At 38.9% G+C, this 25,831-nt stretch overlaps 1 protein-coding gene across 1 annotated transcript in view; it reads left to right on the forward strand.

Annotated features, from left to right (window-relative positions):
* The window catches only part of KIAA1549L (KIAA1549 like), a 70,852-nt gene extending 50,364 nt beyond the window's left edge, over window positions 1–20,488 (forward strand). Inside the window, exons 17-22 of the mRNA XM_065755623.1 lie at window positions 2,901–3,030; window positions 7,145–7,492; window positions 12,524–12,621; window positions 13,604–13,749; window positions 16,886–17,037; window positions 20,176–20,488. Of these exons, the coding sequence (XP_065611695.1) occupies window positions 2,901–3,030; window positions 7,145–7,492; window positions 12,524–12,621; window positions 13,604–13,749; window positions 16,886–17,037; window positions 20,176–20,457 (1,156 nt within the window). The 3' untranslated portion in view covers window positions 20,458–20,488. The remainder of the gene's footprint in view (window positions 1–2,900; window positions 3,031–7,144; window positions 7,493–12,523; window positions 12,622–13,603; window positions 13,750–16,885; window positions 17,038–20,175) is intronic.
* The last annotated feature ends 5,343 nt before the right edge of the window (window positions 20,489–25,831 follow it).

Below are 25,831 nucleotides of genomic sequence, written 5' to 3' on the forward strand. Positions count from 1 at the left end.
GCCTTCAGTTGCCTCCCTAGGGGGGTGGTGAAGATCTAAGAGGGGAAAACTTACTAAAGAGTGTATTTACTGTTACACCTCCTGTTGCAAAGGCTCTGATTTTTGCTCTAAACAGGGACTGACAGTAGTCAATCTGTGAGAGAAAATTAAATTTCCTCTGGAAACATTACATTTGCCTGGAGGTACAATCTTGCATCCTATCTCCTAGAAAGTTCAGACCGAAGTTTTCCTGTGAAAAACAGTGTTTGCAGATGGAAAAGGCTGTAATGACAATCATAAAAGCAGTGTTGATTCTGAATGACTAAAAACTGTGATCAGGTGCACTTCTGTAGGCCTAGAGTTAAATGGCAGCCCTTGATGGACTGCATCACAGTGGTGCATGCTCAATTGCAGAGTGAAGATGTTCATTTACCTGCATTTTACTTCTTTGCTGGAGGGCTTAGGGCATCAATTTCTAGCGCCATTTTTGAGTGAGTAGGGAATAAGTTGCTTCAAAAGCAAGGGTTCAGTGTCTTAACTTCCCATTAGCACACAGGAGTTGCACTCTGTGGTCTGTCATGAAGGTATGAGTGAAGGAAATAGAAGTTTTGGTATGGCTGTGGTGCACATTTAGTGAAGGACTGAGGCATTACTTTGGGTGTTTATGCTTTAGCACGTGGCACATGGGAAATGATTAAATTACTGCACGTGAAGCTTTAATGCTAACCATCTGCTCTTTGTTAAATATACAAATGCTTGTTCATGTGCCAATGTACTGAAAGGTTCCTGAATAATTTTTTTCCCCGTGTGCTTTCTGATATGCTGAGTACATATGTCATAGTCTATTTGAGGTAGTGATCCACTGGCATGATAGAATCTGCACGAAGGCAGGTGTACTACTGCAGAGGAATGATTCCCTTCTGTGGCTGAACCATTAAAGCCTGGATTTACTTGCTGAGTATATACTCTATATCCTTAAGTAGGGAGAGAGAAGAACCATCTATGATGTATTTTTCTGTGGAGATGCTAAGCAATTTGAGAACGTCATAGATGTTGTAGATGTTTAAGAACTTTTTGCAAACAAATGCGTTCCAGTGTCTGTATTAAGCCTGGATGTGCTAGCACACACATCACAGCATTACTGTTTTTAAGTAGAAGGATGGAAACTAAAACAACATACTCCTAGAGGAAAACATTGCATAGAACTTCAAGGTCGTGTGGTTTAAGTCACTGCTAAATGAATCAATGCAATTGTGTTTCTGTAATGGAATCAAAATCCTTTTAAAGTAATCTAGGTTTGGGTGAATCATAGAAATTGAAATATTTGATTCACAATATTTTCTGCTTTGTATAATTGTTTGTATCATTATTGTCACAGCAGTTAAACTTCTATTTTAAAACGTTTTCTATTATTTTTAAAGAATGGTATCATTTAGAGTTGGTCAGAGATCTCAAAATTTCACTTTTTTTTTTTGTATGTTCCTCAACTTAAATAATGTCATTACAACATTTCCAAAACATATGACAGATGCAGACGATTGCATTATTCAAGATCACCTTTGCAATTTGGTTTTGTTTGAAATGCTATTGAAAAGCAATTCACAAAACATCACCAGTTAATCGTTTGGTGTGCTCAAGAACAAACATTTTTGTGCTCTTGGTTCCTCAGAGTTTTTCTGTACTGTAAAATTCGTGTTATAAAATGTTTCAGTTGTGTTCCCAGAAGGCATCTGCTAACCCATTTGAATGCTGGTTGTTAGTGTTCATACCTCTTTTCTCATTAGTAAAACTTTGGTAAATGAGCTAATTGGCAGTCTCGAGGCAGTTTTTTAAAGAGGATTCTGATTATACCTCCTATTCTCAGTTTTTCCTTAATAGTTTGCAATCAGGTCAAGAAACTGCATGTGTTAGAGAGTTGTGCATTTGAATCCCTTAGAAGATATATCTCGACTGCATCAACCACGTATTAACGGACCTATCATAAATCTTGTATGGAATTTGAGACCTTTAATGCAGGAACATAAAAATTGTCAGATCTGATTTACTTAGTTTAATGAGAAGTATGAAACTGGTTTTTTTTTTTGGTCCTATTTCTTATCCTTCCTGATTCGTGTAAATGTCAGTCCCTCTGGATCCTTTGTAACCCTTTTTTTGCCTGTTGACTTCAGCCTCAAAGTTTTACCTCCAAGATGCCCCAGAGAATTTGTAAGAGCTGGTCACTAAAATCACTGTAAATGCAGCAGGTTTTAATTCTTTAGAAATCTCTCCCAGTTTTGTAGTAAAAAATTATTTTTCTTCTTTCTAGGACAAATTTGCTTTATTTGTCTTATAAATTTTGAAATGTACATATGTACTTAGATGAACGTGGTTTAATGTGATACAGTACAGATGCTTTCATTTTCTCAAGAATAACAGCTATCTAATGTTGTGGACACACAGCACTACTGCAGGATTACTACTCAGGTAGTACAGGCTACACTGGTCAGTAAACTTCTTTACAGAAAGGGTTGTTAAGCACTGGAATAGGCTCCCTGGGGGAGGTGGTTGAGTCACCATCCCTGAGTGTGTTTAAAAACTGTCTGGATGTGGTGCTCAGGGACGTGATTTAGTGGTGGGTTGTTAGCGTTAGGGTAGTATGGTTTGATTGTGATTGGCCTTGATGATCTTGAATGTCTTTTCCAACCTGAGCAATTCTACAAACTCTGCCATATGATGCTTATATCTTCATTTTATTTTCTTTACCAGTAAACAAAATTTATGCTATCTTTATAATGCAACTGATTTCTTGGAGCTCCATATGCGTTCTATAGTAAAGTGACATTTTAATGGAACTTAGGATGATGAAATCATTTCTTGGTTTATATTCTGTTTCATTTATATTCTGTATTCATTTTACTGTTTTCTTGTTTGATGTTTTCTAGGCAACAGATGAAGAACTCTATATACAGAAGCCGACAGTCCTTGAACAGCCCTAGCCCAGGAGAAACTGAGATGGATCTCCTAGTGACTCGAGAAAGACCTAGGCGAGGAATCCGTAACAGTGGATATGATGTAAGTTTATCAGGTATATCCTCTGAAATTTGCTCAGCCAGGCCTTAGCTCATTTCTGAAAACAGGAATCTCGATAAGCTCCAAGCCAGTGTCCTTGGGTACTTGACATTACAGTATGCTGTGTGCACTCAGGATCCTGAAAGGGGCTCAGGGTATTCTGAGCACAGACTGTGGCACATTCTTTATGGCTTTACATCATTTTGTTGTCTGAAGTGGAAGCAAAATGTTCCCAAAACTTGTTTATTACAGAAGTAATGATTTTTGAATTTAGATAGATCTTTCAAGCATGCAACTGCTTACAGGATACCAATATCTTTTCAATGTAATTAAAATCCTATTTTTTCTTTACCCCTTATGCTGCTCTCTTGATTCAGAAGAATGGACAACCAACTTCTAGGAATTGCACTGAAGTCCAGATGTCAGTGGTTTGTGGAAAACCCCTAGGAAATAGCCACATTCTTGTTCTCCTCTTACTATGTCAGAACTGGGAGAATTTTGAATACTTAAAACCAGGCAGAGTAGATTACTGCACTGGTTTATGGTCCAAGGAATTCATGCAGCCAGCTTAAGTCTAGAGTAGTTTTGTGCAGTGTGAGCACACACTGCCTTTAAGTTGACACAGCATGCACCCAAACTGAAGATGAAAAAAAGCCCATACCCTAAGGTAAAGTAGAATTTTTCAAGTTTCAAATTTCTTCTAAGCTGTAGCTCAGCCATCCCTTGAAGGTCAATTCCTATAGAAGATGTAAGCATTTCTGGAAAGTGAGGAAGATAATCTGGTGATGGTTCATCCTCTAAATGAGAATTCTTGGTGAACTTAATTATTAACTCTCTCAGCTGGCTGGGATGTACTTTTAGCACGGTGAAGGAATTTACCAAGGTCAAGGAATGTGCTCAGGAAAGTTTAAGTCCTTTACAGAATTTATTGGGGCGGAGAGTGATTTTGAAAGCCAGATTTTGAGTTTTTGAAAATGATTTCCTGCATGTTGACACTTCCCATCAGATTGCATGAGTCAGATTGTGCAATGTAATTGGAACGACTGCCTCGCTGCTTTCTGAGGCACTAGAATACATTGCACTAGCCTGCAAAATAAATAAATAAATGAAGAGAAAGAAAGAAAATGGAAAAGAAAAAAAACAACAACACCGTGTTCCACTTACAACAGACTGCATTTTGCAAAAAGAAGAGTTTTTGTGTTTACCCTGGTTATGTGTTGCCTTTCTTAGCAGCTCATCATCAAGCTGCCCTTTCCCCTGTATCCTGAAAATCAGGTGTTTCAAGAAGAGCATGGGATTTTTATATTAGAGTAATAAGTAGTTTCTCATAATCTTCCTGAAATGTTTTGGGGACAGTCTAGCAGCACGCGTGGTCCCATGCCAGTAGTTCAAAATGAACATGCCATAATATGTATCCAAAAATTTCCAAAATAAATTTGAATATGTTGTGTATATTTATAATGCATAAAACAGATTTTCAAGAAAAATTTTAAAAGCTCCGAAAGTGGTGCAGTGAGTTTATGCAGATTCAGAAATCTCCTAGGCATAGCTACAATCTCTGGCATCAGCATATCTCACGTAAGTTTTCCTTATTTTTCTTTTTGCACTGTGGCAGAGAGAACTGTCCCTGGTGTAGTCTTTTTTTTTTAACTGATAAGTTACATAAAATTGTTTTTGACTGATGTGCTGCGGACGCGCTGCAGTGCACCTCTTCTAACAGTGGAAGCATTTTCCTGTCTGAAAGCAGAAAAATACCATGGGAAAATGGAACAGGATGTTGAAATCTAGTTCTCCAGCCTCTGCTTGCAGTGTGGGCTGATCTCCCTCCCTCCTGTTTGAGCTACCTCGGTGCTGTGCCAAGCCTCTGTCAGCCTTGGTCTCCCAGGCACAGGCTGGTGCTTAAATCTGTATTAATGCATGGAATCCATGTTGATCCCACCATGGTGCATCAAAACACTCCTGTAAATCTGAGCTCTGGAGATGCGTGTAAGCACTTCAGACATTTTAGAGCTGAGGTCCCAAAAGAATTATTTTATTGGATTAGCTTCTTTATCTGTTAAGTTCTTGTGGCAGTCTGCTGAGAAAAGGTGTTAAAAAGATCAGAAATGCTATAATGTGTCTATGAATTAGGGCTGCTTTGTATGCTGAACCTTATGTCCTTTTTTTCTTAATAACATCTTGTGCAGCATTTTGACATTTGCTTTGCTGTTCTAAAGGATCCACCTTTCTAACCTTCTCCTTCTACTACATGATTTAGCAGCAAGGTCCACCATCTTAGCATGAAAATTGTGTCTTATAAGCCAATATCAAATGATGAAACTCATGAAGCAGATACCCTGTGTTTTCTAGTCATGAGATTTTTATGGATAATATATGGCTTTTTATTTTTATTTTTTGAACAATTACCAGTATACTCAGATTATGTGGGGTTTAATCTTCCCGACCATGGTAAATGGTGGTGGTTGTGTGTGAGGGCTTTGTTTGTTTTAAAGAAAGTAGATTGTTTCCCTAGACTCTTGAAGAAAGCTTAAGAGCTGGTGGATTGGTAAGCACACAAAAAAATCACAAGAGTTTATGGTATGGTCTGCCTCATTTTGCCTTGCTCTGAAAATAGGAAAGTAAGAGCTTGAAAATGTGCCACTCCATACTAACATTCTATTTTTTTTTGTAATGTTTTGTAAATATTTTCCCTCACATAAAAATGTCTCATATTTCAGTCGCTGTTGTCTAAAATATTTTATTCCCAATAATTATCATAATATAAGGTCAACAATCACCTGCCTATCTGTATAGGGTGTGTAGATTCCTGTGCATCCTACTGTTTGATGTTCAGAGTGTAGTGTTTAGCATTACAGCACCTTTTTATGAATGGGATTTTACTGAAGATTGCCTGTCTTTTGATTTTAACAAATCCTACCAGGGATGACGTTCATGGTAAAGTTGCAACTTAGCCTCTGTACAGGACCTGCTTTTCCTTCTTGGTGTAATTCTAGCATTACATAGTGAACGTACCCGAATAACATTCAAATCTGCATAATGTTCATGTTAACATAGGTGATGTCTATTTACAGTACTCATATTTCAGTTGATAGAAGGGAAAATAGCTTGCATTAGAAAGCATTACGATGGACTGAAATAAGTTTTCAAACTTGAGTAGAAGTAACTGTCGTCTCCTCCAAAATCTCTCTGACAGCTTTTAAATTCATAAGTCAAGGCTGTCTTAATGTTGACAATGATTTAGAATCTTCATATGATTTATTTTAAACATTTTCTTTTACTGGACAGGATCAAAGAGAGCCGTAATGGCTTCATCAAGGGATTGTAGCAGAAAACCTGATTTATTTCAACACTGGGTGCTAATAGGTCTTTTGTGGGATTCCATTCACTGATATTTTTACAATTATAATGAAACAGAAGAAGTATGGCTATTAATCATCCAGTTGGACAGCATGATTTCAGAGGCTTTTCTTTGGTTGCAATTACAACCCTAGAAGTGAATGTAGGAGTACCTTGGGAGAGAGGCTGAGGGCACTGGGGTTGCCTTCCCTCAAAGAGAGGAGGCCGGAGGGCAACCTCCTTGATCCCTGCAGCTCTCTGAGGAGGGGGGAGGCACAGAGGGAGGTTAGAAAATTTCAGGAGAACTCCTAGATTTTAGATCTTCTGAAACCTCTGTGTGTATGAGTAAACAGAACAACTTGAGTCCATGTAGCTGTAACAAGCAGACCCTTGTAAGCAGTCCTTCATAGTAATGGTGCCGTTTAGGAATCCGTACTCCTCCTGGTACCGTTGTACTCCCATTGATACTAACAACTGAGAAAAGATTTTAAACAGTAATTCTCATTGTTTTAAAGTGAATCCCTAACAGTTTAATACGCTACAGAGTGTCTCCGATAGTTTTTGCTGCAAACAATGAAGGATGTGAAAGAGTCTTTGAATCCCTAGCTATTATCCTTGACTGCATGACATGATTCCTTTCAGTTTCTTGTCATGTGTCTATATTGTAGTAAGTCCCGATGTTGTGTGTGTTATATCAGTGTTCAAGAATGTTTCGTGTGAAGCAGCAGAAATGCTGTCTTGAAAAGCTTTTATGTGTACATACTTTTACTCCATCCAACAGACTGAGCCTGAAATTATAGAAGAAACAAATGTTGACCGTGTCACTGAGCCTCGGAGCTACACCAGGTCCCATCAGGCCAAAGGCCACTCAGAGACCTCAACTTTAAGCTCTCAGCCCTCCATTGATGAGGTTCGACAACAGATGCATATGCTCTTGGAAGAGGCTTTCAGCCTGGCCTCTGCAGGCCACGGAGGACAGAGCAGGCAGGAGGCCTACAGTTCCACGCCACACTTGCCCTACTCAGAGGTGGTGACCAGCGCTCCTGGTACCATGACCCGGCCTAGAGCGGGTGTGCAGTGGGTACCCACATACAGACCAGAAATGTATCAGTACAGTCTGCCGAGACCCGTAAGTGAAACCTCTTTAGTTTACTGTAATCTCATAAAGATATTTCTACTCTGAGAACATATATATATATATATTTAAAGGTGGAGTCCCGTTTTCATGCTTAAGACCAAGCGTAAAGCCATGCTTTCAGTAAGTTTGGGTAGTGATGTGTATTTCTCTATCCTTTCACATGCCCATTTCTCGCATGAAGACTCTTAGAATCTATTTTAGCAGCAGGGTGACCTTATCTATGTTATGCTTGAAAGAGAAGGCTGTGCTAAGCTCAAGAGATTAAGTACTGCTCTGAAGCCTCCTGTTAACTGAATGCATATTTGGAAGCAATCTGGTTTTGTAAAACAGCTGGGTATGAAACATTCAACACTTTTCCACAAGCCCCACCACCAAGGGACATCATCCCAAGCCAGGGAACCGAGTGCAATACAAAATCTGACTGTGGGCTGATATTGGCAGCTGTTATGCACAGTTATGTGCATTGGCCTGGGACTCAGGAGATGGTTCTGTGACACAGGTTTCTTGTTTGACCTCGTGTACATCACTGTTCATGCCTCACTTGCTAACCTCAAATTGCAACAAAGAACTCCTTATCACGCAGAAATAATAAATATTTTGTAGATGTATGGACAGTGATAGAGCAGTAGTGCTGTGGGCATCCTTCGGTAGGTCAAGTAACCTCTGAATTCCAAGCTACTGTGTTCTGGAATGTTTCTGTCAATTACTTTATAAAAAAAACAACATATTAAATTTACATTGTTCATTTTAATGTATTTTTTCCTGGGGAGTCAGAAATGCTTTGTTTGTTGTTGTTGTTTTGAAATAACGCATTTCAAATCGAGTCCCTAAAAAGCCTAGAAGAAAGAGAATAAAGCAGGAAAGTGTCCTCACTTTATAATAACTATTACTATGACTTCTCATGACAATGAAAAATACGGTAGAGGATTCTGCTTCTGAACTATTCTAAACATAAGTGAAAGTTAGTGGCACTGCCTGTGGAGGCTCATGCTGGTGCTATTTTAAATCATGCTAGGGGATATTTTTGGCCCTTTGAAACTACTGCAATGAACTTCATATATGGCATATAATTGGTTTTTATGGCTAGAATTCGATTAGAAGCTCAAGAGACAGTTAACAGCTACCCACATTACTTTGACACTTGAGAAAGACTTTTTAAAAGGAAATGAAAAACATTATATGGGGTGAGATTTAAGAAAATGTTATTGCTGTACTTCTTTGGTGAATGCTTCACTGTTTTCAAGACTCACTACTCAATCATCTGCTTGTTTTGGGGCTTTAAGGCACTTGGCTGTCTTTCTGGGGGTTTGAAGATAGTGTTAAGCACTTCACTGAGGACACTTAAATTTTGATTGCCATGGGCTAGGATAGTCACAGGCTATTGGCACTTGGATGAAGGCTGTTAATTTGCTGTTTTCTACTGATCAGTTTCCCACATGTAAGTTGTACTTCAGCTGAACTGCTTACTCATTTGTTCCCAAATAGGAAAGGAGGATTTCAGTGGGAAACGCCCACTTGAAATGTACCTGCAGAGTGATGTGTTCAGGAAAAATATGCAAGAATTGCTGCTCTCAATGTTTTAGCACTTGTTTGCCTGCCCAGGATACCTGTTTAGTCATTCTGATGGCGATGCTGAGATTTGAAAAGAGAAATGCTCAGGAGCTGATTGGGGCAGAGTACAGCAGAGCTGTCCATGGAGCAGCTGTGCAGTGGCAGGTGTAGTGAGTGTGTCCATTATAATTTGATGTTTGGATTTAAGATGATTTGCCTGCTTAGATGGAGCAAATGCAGACAGTGGCTTTATTTGTGGGCCTCTAAGAACAATATAAGTAATAAGATCTTCAGCCCATCGCTCTTTTCTGAGGGCTCTCACAGTCCATACATTGCATCTAAATCTTTTATGAGTTTGCACAGTCTTTCCAGTAATGCAAGTGCACTTGACCCAGCACTTACAGCAGAGATGTTTCACAGAGGATACAGGCGCTGTGTAAGATTCCTAACGCTTGCATTTTCTATCTTCATAGAGCATAAATAATAAAGATATTGAAGCAAAACAGTAGAAATCCTCATGAAAATCTCCATCTCTGTTTCTCTCCGATCCTGAGCTTTTTCACTGGATGAGATCCATTTTCCAGGGCTGAGTTTCTTCAGGTCTCCTCCACGTTGTGGATCTTTAGATTCTAATCTTTTAGAGTGTGCAGCTTTCTTCTTTTTCTCTTTTCTCCTTTTGAGACCTGTAGCGTTGTGCTGGGTGCAGATCGTGTCGCCGCTTTGGAAATCTGTGTAGCAGAGTTGAGCAGAGAACTAAGACCTGGGAAAAACGTATCCCTTTCTCACAGGGCTGGCCAGCTCTCCTCTTTAGTGCTCTGGAAAGATAAGTCACAGAGCTTGATCTTGAGATGGACTGGCATTGCCTGACAGGCACTGGGGCACAGACTCCCGGACTGAGTGGCTGATTTTTGTGTCATATGTCTCCTGGACCCGAATTCTTTCCCACAGCTTTCCTGCTCAGCTGCAATTATTACTCCACTGGTTTGCTTTTAAAATGTTCACTGTTTTGCCAAAATAATAATAATAATAAGACTCACTCACTGATGTTTCTCTCTGGAAGGGTGCTGTGAGTTCTGCAGTCTTGTACTTGTGTGTTCTGTCCTGAATCTGAAACGTGATTAATTTAACAGGAGCTATTGTCACCTCCATATTACACAAGTCCTCTCCTTTATTACACAAGTGGCGAATCTTTTGATGGGATTTTTCCCTTTAACAAGTGATAATTCCTCCTGCCCAGACATTAGCAACGTGGTGCCACTCATTCAAAATCTCTGGTGTAAGCAGCAAAATAACTGCTTGGATTTTCAACTGTATTTTTTATTTCCCCCCTAAAATTTTTAGTGCGAGTTGCAGGAAGTTTGTGAACCATTCTTTGTGGTACCTTAAACAGCCTGCTTTGATGTCCACGTTTCATAGAGTATGTGTTAGTACACAAGAAAAAACCTATGTCTGTCTCTGTGTCTCTCCATCAGCCCTGTTGTACTCAGTAGTATTTGGAGTCACCAACCACTCTGAAACGTACACTGTACCTTTAAAATAGGGAAGACATAGTTTCATGCTTAGTACAAATGTGTGCTGGGAGCAAGATGTAGGATGAAAGGATCACAGAGCCAGAAGGAAGCATTTGGTTCAGCATTGCCAGCTTTTCAGGTACAGAAGAGGCACTGCAGTTCAAGTCCAGTGCTACTAGGAGAAATGTAAATTAGACTTTGTTTGATGCAGATAGCATTTTGTTTGTTCTATGCATTTATTTCATTAAAAATGAAAATCTTTATCTCCCACCCCTGCCTAGGAAATGTGCTATTGCATTTTCAGATTTTTTCCACATAGAGATGGAAGTACTTTAAATAACATTGCAGCATGGTGAAAGTGAATATTTAGAGACATCATAGGTGGCATGAAAGGAAAAATGATTTTCAAAGACGTGCCTTGGAGGGACCCTACCCTGCTTTAGAAGGGATGGGGATGAGAGGTGGGAGAAAGATGCTTGGTTCGTATTGCTTTTCCCTTAGCTACACTGACATTAAAAGTCAGCTTTTGATAAGTTATCTTTTCCAGTTTTGCAGAGAAAAAGCATAATGGAACACTGTCTAAAAGTGATATATAAAGGTGATTACTGTATGATAATGGTTTTGGGAATTTAGTGTGGGATTTATATTGCCAAATTCAAACCTAGATGTAGGTGTAAGTCTGAGCTATCAGTGCAAATCCTGTAGGCTCTTTCTGCAGGCAGAAGAAAGAGAGTGACTCATCCCACGGTAGCATGTTTTTAGCTTTCTCTGCTGTTTGCTGTGGGAAGATCTCTGACTAAAGCAGAACAGCCTCTTGGGGGTCAAAACTCCTCTGTTGGACTACAGATGCTAGCTTTTATCAAAATACATATTTCTTGATACTGCACAGCCTCCCCAAGTTTGCTCTTTCTGATCTCATTCTTCTTTGTGCTGCTCTGAAATGTTGTCGGTGAAAACATAATAAATAAAGAAGCATGATGTGTAGAATAAGTGTCAATGAAATGCTGTACAGATTGATACCATCCCTCTCCCCTTAAACATATTTAGCCAAATCGTGACCTCTAACTTACAGCATTTCAAAGAATTTAGAAGGGACATCTTTTCCTATCGGCCGTTTCCATTACATTGCAGCTTCCATGCACACAATTACTTGTCCTTCACATGTATTAGTGGTGAAAGCCAGAATAGCTATGAGCAAGATGTTCTGTTTTGTGAGTTAGTGGGCTGATGGTGTGCTCCTCTGAATTACTTTTGTATGCCAAAATTATTTGAATTATTACAGCTTTAGAAAGCTACAGAGCTTGGTTTTTTGTTTTTTTCTTTTTGTGGAGTTTGCTTTTAATCTCTGTGAGGCTGAAAAGATGTTGAAATATGCATTGCTCACGGGCAGTTCCATTTCACCAGGTGTTGCTCTGAGAATGTGTTCTGAATCCCTAAAATATTTTACTTTTGGAGGATGCCCCATCCTTAGGGACTTTCGAGGCCGGGCTGGACCAGGCTCTGAGCAACCTGATCCAGCTGTGGCTGTCCTCATTTATTGCAGGGAAATTGGACTAGATTGCCTTTAAAGGTCCCTTCCAACTCTAAGGATTCTATTAAGTGAAAATTCGGGGATCTTTTTCTTGTGGATCTGAATTATCCATGAGATCTCACATAATCGTAGCAGATCTACTTTGCCAGCAAGGTGAAAAATGTCATAAAGATACAGTTTAATAAGTTCTACCTTAATTAGACTTTTTCTTGCCTCTGCGAACTCATTTGTTTCTCCTTTTTTTCCATATCCCAAAATCACCCAAGCTTTGTAAATTCTCTAATAAAATTCCATTAGTAGTGGTGCCACAGAATAATAACTTCTAGTTTGGCCAGCACTTGAAACGAATAATTGATTTCTGAGGTTATTTGCTTTTTAATTTGAACGAGGTTCTCTTGGTGTTTCAGAAAGTATTTCTCTCTCCTACAGGCTTATAGATTTTCTCAGCTTCCTGAGATGGTGATGGGATCTCCTCCTCCCCCTGTCCCTCCCAGAACTGGTCCTGTGGCTGTTGCCTCTCTCAGGAGGTATATACTTTATACTTTTATTTTCAGTATGAACTCCAAAAACCCCAGTTTTCTTAAGAACTGAGAGAAATGCTGAAGTAGTACATGCAAGCCATCCAGTTAATAAAAAAAGAAACAAAAAAGCAAAGCACTTCATGAGATTGGAAATATGCTATCTTTATTTTCATTTTAACATCAAGATGAAAGAAATAACAGCAGATTTTCTCTTCTGTTAGCTAATCTGTTTCAGTAACATTAGGAAATCCTTGCCTGGCTCTGCTTTCTTTAAAAACATGCAGAACTCCAAACCACACAGTGCACAGTGAAACAGCATGTAACAGATGTACAGCAGATAGCTTGCACCATCACTCTCCCTGCTTTTCTCTGTTCTAAGGACTTTCAAGATGATACAGATGAGTTATCAGAATCCTGGGTTAGGAGATTTCCACCTTTCAACTATCTAACACCTGTGTTTCCAAAGCCACGTATGTGCAAAAGCTTGGTTGTCTTAGCTCAGAATATACCTCCCCTTCCTCAGCTTAAGGCACTCCACAAAATGCATTCCAAGATATTTTCATGCTTCTGTGGCAGGTGAGCTGATTTGCATGGTGCATAGTGCCAGTTGTGATTCAGAGGCACTGTGAGCCTACTGGGAGTTTCTGTGGAGTACAAAGAGCAAAGGAAACTTTTCTGAATGTCTACCAACTGCATCTAAATACTCAGCATATGGACACTGTTTTGACTTACTGTTTTGTAACCGTTATGTAATAATGCTATAAATCAATAAGGCTGTAAATCAGTGGGGGCACACCATTTCAGTAGATGCTAGAACTTCCTATGTGCAGTTTAGGCTACTTACCATAGCAGTATTCTGCTTTATGACACCATATCCTCTATCCTTTATTTTCTATAATTTTGTGTTGGTGAGCTGTGGTAAAGCTCTGGTTTTTGTACTGTGTACTACAGGCATTTGTTTAATTTGTCTGCATCTTTTAATGCCCAGGTCTACATCAGATATTGGCAGCAAGGTGAGAATACCAGAGTCCAGTGGGGTGGATCAGGCCCAGCATCATGATCCAGCATCTTATGCACCTGGTTCGAGAGCTCCAATGTCTGTTGGTCCACTTGATCAATCAGCTTTTCACTCAGGTAAGAAAACAGACCTGCAGACTTAACTTACAACTTTGAGAACTGCATGATTTGTTTTGCATATAAATGAGCTGATGAGATTTAGTAAAAGCTTTTAATTACTTGGAGAAAGAAGGTACTAAGTATTTATCCTTGTTCAATTGTAAGGGGTATATACAGGATTACCCTTTTGCAAATGCAGAAGCAGCTGCTTTGTAGCTGTAACTACAGCTAAGATAAGTACTACTTATCCAGCAGAAGGAAAAGGAGATGGTCATTTCTGAAGGTAAGACCACCCCCCCCAGATGGTCTTTGTTCTAATATGTCATTCTGCTGGCTCACCAATGAGGGCTCTGAGCTTCTGAGGTCCAGCAGAAGAGTCCATGTGTTCCAGAAATCCAGTGGAACTTATAGGAGGGATTGTATAGCTGGTACAGAGGCTGTTGGTTGTCAAGAGCACAAGTTATGGTATTGATGGGGCTTAATGGCAAGAGGCAGCTGTCTGGCAGACCTCTCAACACGCCAGCTAATGTTGCACAGCTAAACCATTATAGCCTCACATAAAGAAAGGCTGTCATCAGCCAATGTGGTGATCTAGGTTAAAATAAGTGTAGAACGGTAAGAAATGCAGTTGTTTTTTTCTGTTAACAGTTGATTTCATTAAATCAAAAGACAAAACTCTTGTCTGGCATTGCTTGAAATTGTTGGATACTTTCAGTTCAGTTAAACCTCAGTAGCAGTTTTCTCTCCTGCTTGAGATCATACTGTAACATACTGGCTGTGTCTGCATCATCTGTTGTGTAGATCAGTGGGACTGCATCTGTAAAGCACATCAGTTGATACTGAAGAGCTGAAATCCGTGCTGTCTGCACTTCTGGATTTCTGCTTTGTCTGCACGTACACTTGGAGTAGCTCTCAAGTGCTCCGTGTACTAGATGCCCACTAGAGTATATGTTCCAGTGCATTTTCATCAGAAAGGGATCCAGGTTGTGTGCTCTGAGAATGCTTCTTGATACTAACCACAGCACAGGGACTGGGAATGGCTGGAAGGTCACCTTCAAAAGCAGGAAATATGTTAGCTAGTCTGCTTTCCTGTTTGGAACACAGAACTTATTTTGGTTGTGTTTTAGAGGTCTTGTGAATTCATGGTCCTTTTGATAATGATTTTAGTTTTTGAGCTGATCAGTTTCATCAGAAATTAATTTGATCCATTGTTTTGATGGTATCGCTTAGCTTGGAAAAAACTGGAAACAGCTTTCAAGATTAGAAAAATTTTCCATTGTCATTTCAGTTTTGTAAATGGCAGATTTATTAGGCGTGACTCTGTTAATCTGCAAATAATTTTCTTATCTTCCTCAGAAGTAATAGAGAGTTATCTGCATTGTATTCAGAATCTACTGAGAATAATACTGTGGAAATGCAAATCTGCTGCCAATTAATGAAATACAGTAGGCTTGAAGGATCCATTCTACTCTCACTTTTATCACAGTACTTTCTGCAACCTGAGTCTAAAAGGAACACATGCCACCCTTTCATATGAAAGTATTTTGAACTATAAAATGTGTCACACTGCCAAGAACTCTTTTGTTGTGACTGCAGCAACGCTCTGTGTTACAGAGCTTTCTATGGTTTCCAGTGATGCAGAGGTTTTACTGCTGTATGTTACAAATAGGTCTGCTGTGCTACCACTGAGGAATGTTTGCATTTCAGAAGAAACCAAATGACATTGTGGAGTTGGCCAGAATTATTCTAGGACTACTTGGAGAAAAGGTTCATGTGGGAAAGATCCTATAAGTGGCTATAATACAGGGCAAGATGGAAAAGAGTTGTGGGAAGCCTGAAAGTGTAACGAGCGAGGATTTCTAAAGTTCTAATTGGAAAATAAATTGTTATTGGATCAATAGGTGGAAAAACTTCACTACAGGTTCTTAATGGGCATGAAATGACCAAATGTTGCCCTCCTGCAGCCCGTCAACTTCAGCTTTAAAGTAATGATTTTGCAGTAAGAATTAGGGTAAAGATAGTACTTCAGCTTGAGTGTTCAATTTGTATAGCTTCTCATTTTGCTGTGGTTAAATTAAAAGAGCTTTTTGATGAGGAGAAGCTGGGCGTCATCTGCAGGAGCAGCACTTTCTTCTCTGTACATGTCTGAAGAAGGTGTTGGACAAGTCACCCTTGCTAACTCACTCCTCAGCAGAAGCCTTCAGTGGTATTCTTGTGTTTACTGGCTCTTCTGCTCTTGCAGTAATCGTTTATTTTTGTTATATTCTATGAATCCTGAAAGTAAAATAGATGGCCGTGTTAACAATGGATTATGTTAACAAGCAGATACAACCTTATCTTGAGATCTGGTTGAACTTTGTACTGGGAAAGCTGTTTTCTCCCACCTATTGTCAAGTAAAATCATGGAATTTCAACAGAAGTCTTCCCGGGCATCCCTATGCATATATCTTGCTCAAGACATGGCAGAACAGATTTTATGTCAGCAGGTTTCCTTGGAAATATTTATATAAGTTGTAGCTGCATAATTCATTGCAGTCATAGGCTGTTGCTGGGAAATGGATTGAGCAGGCAGAGCCTTGCTATTTTTTATGGAAGCACTGAAATTTTACGATGGAGTTGTTGCAATTAGAGCCTTTTAAATGTGTCACTCACTCAGTTTTGTAGGTCTTGTGTCTAGAGATATTAGGATAGCATAGCTGTAAACCAAATGCTCTGTAACCTGCTGTTGAAAGGAAAGATACAATATTCTGAAACCCATGGTAACAGCAGCTAAAAATTGAATACTAGGTGACAAACGTAAAAGGAAAAAATGAGCCTTTTTTTCCACAGTGATTCAGAGTTTTAGAGAGAATCATTTATTACGAGGATCCAAGTCCTTCGGAGTAAGTCCTCATAGCTTTGTCTAAAGGTTGTGTATCACTACAGGGACAACTGCAAGTCTCATTTTCTCTGCTATTTTGTGTCATTACAGAGATGTGCACTCAGCTGCTGGTAGCCTCATGTCCAAGCAATGGTGATTACATTCTCTCTGGGGAAAAAAATAAATAAATAAAATAAAGGATGTTTACTTCATAACTAATATATTCTAATTTGTAACTTAAAATATTGGCTATTAATTATGTATAATCTCTCTTTTTTTTTTTTTTTTTAATAGGAAATACAGTACCAGCAGTGTTTGCCATACCAGCAGCAAACCGACCTGGCTTCACAGGCTATTTTATCCCAACACCTCCCACAGCATACAGGAACCAAGCCTGGATGCCCTATGCTGGAGAAAATGAATTACCAGGACAGTGGGCAGACTCAGTAAGTATCCTTGTTTTTCTAACAACGTGCATTTTCTGAGATTTACACAAAAGAGGTTTTAAGTGATGCTAAGTGATCAGCGAAGGATCTGAGCAGGGTGATTCTTCCTGAATGGGAACAGTCTCTAGCAATGAGAATCTATGAGAGAGGATGAAGATGTTTGTTTGTCCATGCAATAAAAAGTAGACATTATTCACTAAGTTAGAGGCTGGCACCCGTTCAGAGATGGTGTGTCAGATACCATTTTCTTTTCCCCAAGACAGAGATGAAATATTTGGTAGATAGCAGGTGATGCTGTCTCTCAAAGTGGCCTTGTGTTGTTTGGAAGCTAGGGAGCGTCTTCCCATCCTGAAGATTTCTTTCAAGACAGCCCTGCTCCCATATAGTAGCTCCCAACTCTGCCACAGCCCTGCTGCTCAGCATTTCTGCAGGGAGTGACAAATCTTAAACTAAATAATTAATTGCACAATCCTACTCTTGGACAGATTAAATATTTAGTCTGAAAATATGCACATTTAGAAGAAGTGAAACTGAGACCCTAAAATAAATTGCAGTAGTTCATCATGTCTGAAACAAATTCTATCACTTAGGGATTTTTTTTTTAGACACTTAACTTTAATGATATTGAGGAAAAGAAACACAAAATTGACCCTGCTGCTTGAGCTTAGATCTAATGTTTATGCAGAACAAATTCAGATGAACAAACTGGGAGATACTTCCTTGTGTAGATCATCAACAGAATATTTTAGTGAACTGCAGTTGAAGTCTAATAGTTGCCTCAGAGCAACTAAGCAAGATAAGGTCATATAAACGTTTCTGAGGACAGCTATTTTGTGCCAAATCTAAGAGAAAAAGAATTCAGTTTGACTTTCGGATGCGAGTCTGAATTTGTAGGCTGAACTGTTAAGAAATAAGATAGTCATATGTAAGCTGAGTGTATCTGTTCGTGTGCTCGTGACACCCGAGGTCTTGTGAAGTCATACAGATTCCCTTTCCAGAATGGAAACGTGGAAAGTCTCTTCTTAAAATTTATTTTGATTCCTACTGACTAGATTTGAGAGGCCTACTTCTATCTGAACCTCTATTAAAACTTTCTCATTAAGAAGAAAAAAAGCCAACAGAAAACAGGTCAAGTGTTATGTTTGTTATATTTTCTTTTTCCCTTTTGCGTCTTGGCAATAGTCCCATGAAATAAAAGTTCAGGTATTGCCTGCTAAAACTGAAGGCTGAGAACAAACCAGACAGAACTGGAAAGCAAGGCTATGACCCTTAGTTCCTTCCACTAGAAGGGGAAATGTAACCCCCTTGTGGGTTTCCTCTTCTTCAGGGAAAGAGGAGAGAAGAGTACATAGTGCCAGTGGACCTTTCTGTCTGCTGTGTACACAAAGGGATGGAGAGGTAGGTGAGAAGCAGTCTGAAAATTAACTGTGACATTAGAGAATTCAAAGGAAATGAATTTTCCTCTCAACTTTACTTATCTGTTACAGAGGTTTAAATGATTTCTTGTTATCCAGACTTCTAGCCCTCCTGTGATATAACAGAGACTTTAAAATGAGATTTTTTTATTTCTCATGTGTTTCCTCTCACTGGATTATAAATAAAATGCCAAGGTGTCTTACGAAACAGATTTGGCAACTAAGAGGTATCATTGTTTTCTCAATACAAGGTAAGTATTGAAGCACTAAGCTTTGTGGGAGGAAGGAAATGCATTTATTTTCCAAATTGATAGATGCTGCTCAGTGGAAAGTGGGAACCTGGTGGCCTCTAGTGGCATGTTCATGTGTTGTACGACTGAAATGTTTGTCTCCTGAATAATCTATTGTGAAAGCTAAACAGAGGCAACTGCATTTAATTTCATCACTTTCATGTTATGACTGTTTCCTCTGTCTGTGTCATCACAACATATTGAATGTGTGTGATATGCTGTGCATGACTTATGGATGTTCAGCATCCCATGAAGCATGTGTCAGCCCTACTCGTCAGATTTGCACAGGTATTTAGATGCCTGAAGGGCAAGGTTTTCAAAAGCACCAAGGGGGTTGTGAAGGTCTCACAGGACAGTACTCAAAATAAGATATAAATGAAATTTGGAAGTTGTCATTGTGACATTCATGCTGAATTCCCATATTCCCCCACAACATACTTAAAATTGGCAGATGTTCACATCCTGACATTTCAGTCTGTAGACACATGCAGGCCTGAAATTGCTCTTTTGGCATATCCACCAAAGCCTTCAGTTCAGTGGGTCAGGTACCTAACATATCCTACAGAAATGCAAAAATTGCTGTGTCTGCCTGTATTACATACTTATGCAAGACTTCAGTACATTTGAAAGGCTAAAAACATGCGTTCTTCCCAATTAGAGTGATAAAAATTAGACAATTGACTTTTCAGTGCTTTAAGGCAGTGGTAGTTTATTGGTTACCTTACAGTAAATGTAGTATATTGAGTCATCCTGTTTGAAGTAAACATCCTTGAACGAGACATTTTTCATTAGAGTGGTCTATAGTGAGTTGGTGAGATTTTTCCTCAAGGAGGAATCATCTTGCCCTCGTAATATATTTTGGGTTGCCCTCTGTCACAGCATAAAGCCCTTCAACATGGAGACTGTAGATATGCATTTTCTGATAATGTTCCATAATCTGATGCATTAAACTTATGAGAACTTAAGTTTACTATAACTGTAAAAACTGGTATCAAAGTTGATGGATTTGTGAGGGAAAATCAATAGTCAAGAGGACTAAACAACCTTCCTTATTGATACAGATCAGAAGATTCTTCGGTACTTGGTTTTCAGTGAAGTATAGTAGAGCAAGCAACTTAAAGAGAGGTCACACTTTCAGAGAAGCCTCCTCTTTTTTATTTCTTTTTTTTTTTTACAGTGTTGGTAAATTTACATGTTCAACGCTGCCACAGTCCAGAGAGTTGAGTACTTATCTTTTGTGATGTATGTGCTTAAATAGCATGTGCAAAGATAAAAATTTGTCAGATGACTCTTCGGGATGTAGAGTTTACATTCTCATTATGGGTTCCTATCTGTCGCATCTTATTCTACCCCGTGGAGATTTGTGTTTCCTGCCAGGCAGCACTGAGGATGAATTGTTCTGTATAATTTGGTGTAATTACGATGCTCTGCAGGTTCCTCTTCCTGGATACATCGAGGCTTATCCAAGGCCCCGCTACCAACACAGTTCTCCTTCACGCCTGCCTCGCCAATACAGCCAGTCAGCGAGCGTGCATCCCAGTTTGGAACAAGCTCCTCTGCCCTCTGCCACAGCTTCTCAGCAGAGCCTGACAGAAAACGACCCGTCTGATGCTCCTCTCACCAACATTTCCACAGCTGCCCTCGTAAAGGCAATAAGAGAAGAAGTCGCTAAACTGGCCAAGAAACAAACAGATATGTTTGAGTTTCAGGTTTAATGTCTTCTGTGCACAGCATTTGTATCATGTGACTTGGACTAGCCAAGAAAGTGACCTGTTTAATTTTCACTTAGAAACTTACAGTGAATTCTGAAAAGTGATGGCATTTTTCTCCTTCTGAAAAGTCAGCACTATGAAATGACTTACAGTAGAGCAGCAGGACACTGAAGATACGTATTCTACTTGCCAGCTAAGGCACTGCTGCCAGGTAACATTTTAAAATGGATAATATTGATCATATGCAAGTGTTTGTCACTTGGCACTCATACTATGACCCATCATTGCTAGAGATGCTGCTGTACATGTCAGTGCCATGCAGTGTTTCAGTTGCAGGCCCAAATGCAGAGCTGCTGAAAATACCTTCTGCATGTCAAAACATTCTTTGATTAAAGAAGAAAGTGACAAACTAAAGGCCATGGAAGGCGAGGCAGCCATGTTCATTTTTTGTTGCGGGACATTGTACAAGGAATGTTGATTGAATTTATCTGCACTGCTGCAGCCTTTTCATTCTGGAGACTGTAACCAAACCAAAAGAATCTGAGATGAGTAAGTAATACAAATAAATGTCCTGTAAATAGCTCCAACTCTTTTCATCCTATTTACAGTACAAAGAAGTGAAAGAAGAGAAGACTGTGAGGAGGCTAATGATATTTTGATAATTAATGGTTGCCTTGTCCGTGAATGCCACTGATGAGTTATGGAGGAAGCTTTTTTTATGTGAGAGAGCACAATTCATGAAGAGCTAACAAAGGAAATAGGTGCTAGAAGTTTCCAGGAGAAATGAAAAAGGTTTTTTGTGTTTTATCTATATTCAGGCTTTTCGTTCTGAATGCATGTGAAGCTGGTAAACCTGAGACCTTTGAGCAAGTCTTTTCAGCCTGGAATAGTGAATGCACCTTGTACAAGACAACCTCTGTTTAACACAGTGTTTTTTTTTCTCTTTCTTAAACAATGATATCTGCTGAAGTGCTACCTGAAGCCACGGTTGATCTTGATCAGACTGGAACAGTGCATACACGTGTAGGAGGTTCTGAATGTAGAGGACCTGATTATTATATTAACATGTAAATAAGTAAACGGTTAAATCGATTAACAAAAACAGAAGTGTGCTTTGAAAAAAAAAGAGCATTTCTGGAAACGATGCTGACTGTATATTGCTCAGGACCACTAATAGTGAAACTGCATTACTGTATGAATCCAATTCCGAAAGAAGAAAATCAAACCAGTTGAATAGGACACTAGTTTCTCTTGTGCAGTTGTGTAGACTTGTTGGACATCATGAACAATTGTTTTCAGTTCCTTTGGCTATTAGCTTTGGGAACTGAAGTTGTTGCAGAGTACATTGTGTTGGGCATGTTTGATGTCAACTAGAGTTAAAGGTAATGTCCTTCATTTCAGTAAGTTATCTAGTTATCCTCAATTGCTTATGTTAATTTCTTTGGTCATTTCATTTTTATGAATTTCTTTGGTCTTTACGAGGGTGAGAAAGAGAACTTGGTTTAGTTTTTTGGCCATCAGTCAAGCGAGAGGAGAAGAGAAGAGAACAGACTAGAGTAGGGGAAAGAAGAAATTGATGAAGCACAAAGTCTTAGAACAGAGCTATTTTTTTCCCCAAAATAATTATATAATAATCCCTGTTAGAGATCGTGATATGTAGTCATCGTAAAACATACTGCTATCTTATATCTTCTGCTCTGAGACCTTAGGTATTTCAGAAGCTTTTGGAATGCTAGCTGAACTTTAAACTAATGTGAAATTTCATTTTTATTATTCAAAAATCAGATATAAATAAAATGTATTTTTGTAATCTCAGTGTATATACTTGCTGTATGTTTATACAAGTGACTAGTCTGCAATAGTCAGAAACTTTCCATAATCTAAGTGGAAATAAATCAAACACAACAAAAACAAAAGGATGAGATTAATAATTTTAATGATCAACATTAATCTGCAGCATCTGGTGTACACAAATACACATTTGGGTGGCTTGGGTACTAAACAACCAAAGAAACTGGATCTTTCATGCAAATATGTCTGCTAAAGACAGACTGCCATCTCAGTTACCTGTCGGCTAATACTGATCTTATCAGTGTAATACAGTACATCCAAATGTCTTTTTGTGTTAATAGCTGCCTAAAAATGTTGCATTTAAAAACAACTTAAAAATAAAGGGCCAAACTCAGCATGATGATAAAATGAGAAGTTCTGTTTGGCTTCAGTGGGAACTCAGCTCACTGAGAGCAAAGTTGAGCTGTTAGGTTTTGTTCATAAATGCAGGTTTCACTGGAATCGCTTGAACACTGCTGTGCTTATTTTTCAGTTGCTGTAACATAAGTGCTGACATTTAAGAGCAGCACAGAGTTATTTAGCCTGAGCTGGTTAATAACTGGATTAAGCTAACTTGGTAAGTGAAATCTGCATTAAATTGTGTCAGCCACCTTGGGCATCAGCTTTATTAACTTACTGTCTGAGCGATTATTTTAGTTATTCCAGTGAAGTCTTGTATGTAGGCCTTGCTATGCATTGGGAGTGAACTGCCCTGTGAAATAAATTTCTGTGTCTTTAACTGAGGTTTTGCAGGGTTATTTTACAGTTGCAAGTGTGGAAGCAGCAGCAGTCTTGCAGGCTGGGAAGGCTCATGATGCCATGTGTGTCACAGGAGGTAGGACATACCAGATTTAAAGAGCATCTTCGGGATGCACAGCTCCACTTGTAAATCCATACCCACTCTTCTACTTAAGTGATTCAATATCTCCATCAAAAACTTGCTAGTGTAAAGCCAAGCATCTATCTGCCATACTAAAAATGAGCAAGATTGGAAATTACATACATGGTACATGGTTTGAATACCTATGTGCAAACAAAATGAACAGAAAAGTACAACCTAACACCAAAAGAGCCTCTTAAATAGCCTTCTAGAAAGATAAACAGTTTCAGTGAAGTTAAAGTACTCTTTGTGCAACTGAGGAAGACCTATTGGACTTCTGAAATTAATTTTGTGTGGTATTGTACTGATGATGTGCAGTCTACTGAATATATCCCCTGAATCATCACTCTGAAACCATCGTGGTGCACTTTATTCACAAAGGCATTTTACATTCTTTGTTCATAATGGCTTTCTGTCTTATTTATAATATGTTTCTGTATTTTATTTTATTTTTTTTAACGTACAAAGTAAGATTATATCAAGACAGTAAGGACATTCCTGTGAAAGAAAAAAACATGCTGTAATATTTATACTGTCTGAGCACAAAGCAACGATCAAGTGAAAATATAGTGTACAAATAATTTGTAAAATAATAAACATTTTGTATGGCTACAATTACAGTATAGTTTTTCAATACTGATTTCAAAGAAGGTGCACCTGTTTAATGCTATGATATCATCAGACTATATTCCTGTCATGTTCCCTTTCCTACTAGATGCCCCAATTTTCTTTAATGTGTTGCTAAATGGTCAGGTGAAAATACTGTTTTCTGCGTAGAAACACACTCATGTTCAAGCCAATAATTGTATTCAGATTTGCAAATCATTAGTGGAGATGTCTGCAAGTGTGATGCACATAGAATTATTTCTCAGTAGATGTCTGATGACCACTCTTTAAGTGTATATACTATGTGTTATGTTTTACTGGCGTTCGTAGAAGAGTGACTTTAAGAGGATAAGGGGGCATTCTTTGGCAGTCATTTTTGAAGGAAAATATACTTTTGTAAGGAGCTCTAACACGCTGTAGAAATATGAACTACTTTTGTATCTAATAATATTCTGTACAGAAGCTGATAGAAGTGCGTATAAATCTTATGTAGAAATGAGGAAATTATCCTAAGAGATGTCTTAGCTGTTTCATTGAGCTGACCTTGCACATCCTGTCCATGTGTGAGCAGCTCTGAGAATGGTGGTACAAAGTTACTGTAAATCAGTGATGGTCTTGATCTTATACTTTTTGTACGTAAGTGTATTTCAGTGGCTTTCAATTTCCCACTGATTTGCAATTGGATAAAAGAACAAGAGTGAGACAGATTGAAGAACACGAACAGGTCATTAACAAGTCTAGTGGCCTTGGAAGCCAGTCGGATGGCTTCTGATTCTTGATAAGTTACACCTACTGCAAAATGGTTGGTTCAAGCAGCTTTCCCTGGAAAGGTGTATTGCTTTCACTGCTAATGACCTATAAATTAACACTGTCTTACCACAAGAGAGTGTGTCAATCACAGCTTCCACTCCTTTGTACAAGCCGTGCACATGCTCTGTGTAGCTCCACCTGAGAAAGTGGCAAAATCCCCAAGTGCTTTCCAGCTACTTGGAGTAAACTCTTGAAATTAAACACCAATTTGTCGGTCATCTAATACAGATTTTACTACACCATCAGGGTAGATGTTTGGATGATATGCCAGTACACTAAAAGTTTTAGCCTTTTTTTATAAGGGCTTTGTATAAAAGAAGGAGCTCGGTCTGCTGAGACAGGATGTCTCGCTTGTCACAGTGGGTGCAGGGAAACAGGAGTCTTCTTCTCAGTATGCTATTAATGTGTCTCATGGATATTTTCTCTCTCCACTCAACTCTGCTTCTGAAAGTGTACAAACACACAGCTTTTGAGAGTAAGTAATGTGTAATATTTAAAATAAGTATCTGCCTACTTCTCTGTGATGTCTCCATATGATGCACTGCTGGTCTCCTGAGCATTTTATTTAAAACAATGAGTTGGAAAAGAAACGAATCAGCCTGATCTTCTTTGATATGTTATATATAACACAGATTTTGAATCCGGGCTATGTGGAATCAGTGAGTCAAATGATTAGTAAATGATTACCATACTTTCTTTTAATGGGCTAATTTTTTGACCATAACACCAGGACTGCGTAAGATCTTTTTTTTCCTTATCAAAATACTTCAGTTAAAGTATTCAGTTTTTTAAATGTAGGAATGCAAAATGAGGATGAATGCTCGCTGAGAATGCTTTTATGACCTGTTACCTTTGTCTGGTAAATAAATAATGCTAAAGCTTACTTGTGGAAATGAGATTTATATAGATCAGTGAATGAACTGGGTACTGATTTGCTCTTTAAAAGAAAGTTTCAAGATGGTCAAGACACAAAGGCGTACCTGCAGTGTCTTTATTGAGACTGACTGTATTGAACACTGATTGTTATCTCATCAAAAGTATTGGGCTCTTTCTGTGTGCTCAGTGAAAAACGTTTGACAGTGCCCAATGGGTGAAAAGTAGTCAGAAAACTGCACACCTGGGGATTCCTGTTATCCAGGAAAAATTTGGTCAGGGCTGCATATGACATGTGGGAATTGGGATAGGGATTTCAGTGGGGCTCTGAGGTGGATAAGCTACCATCTGCAACGTGTTTGCACTTTGGGCAGCACT

Source organism: Cyrtonyx montezumae, unplaced genomic scaffold (assembly GCF_038088225.1).
Source record: "Cyrtonyx montezumae isolate F1298 unplaced genomic scaffold, pur_monq_1.0 scaffold_10, whole genome shotgun sequence".
Lineage (NCBI taxonomy): Eukaryota > Metazoa > Chordata > Aves > Galliformes > Odontophoridae > Cyrtonyx > Cyrtonyx montezumae.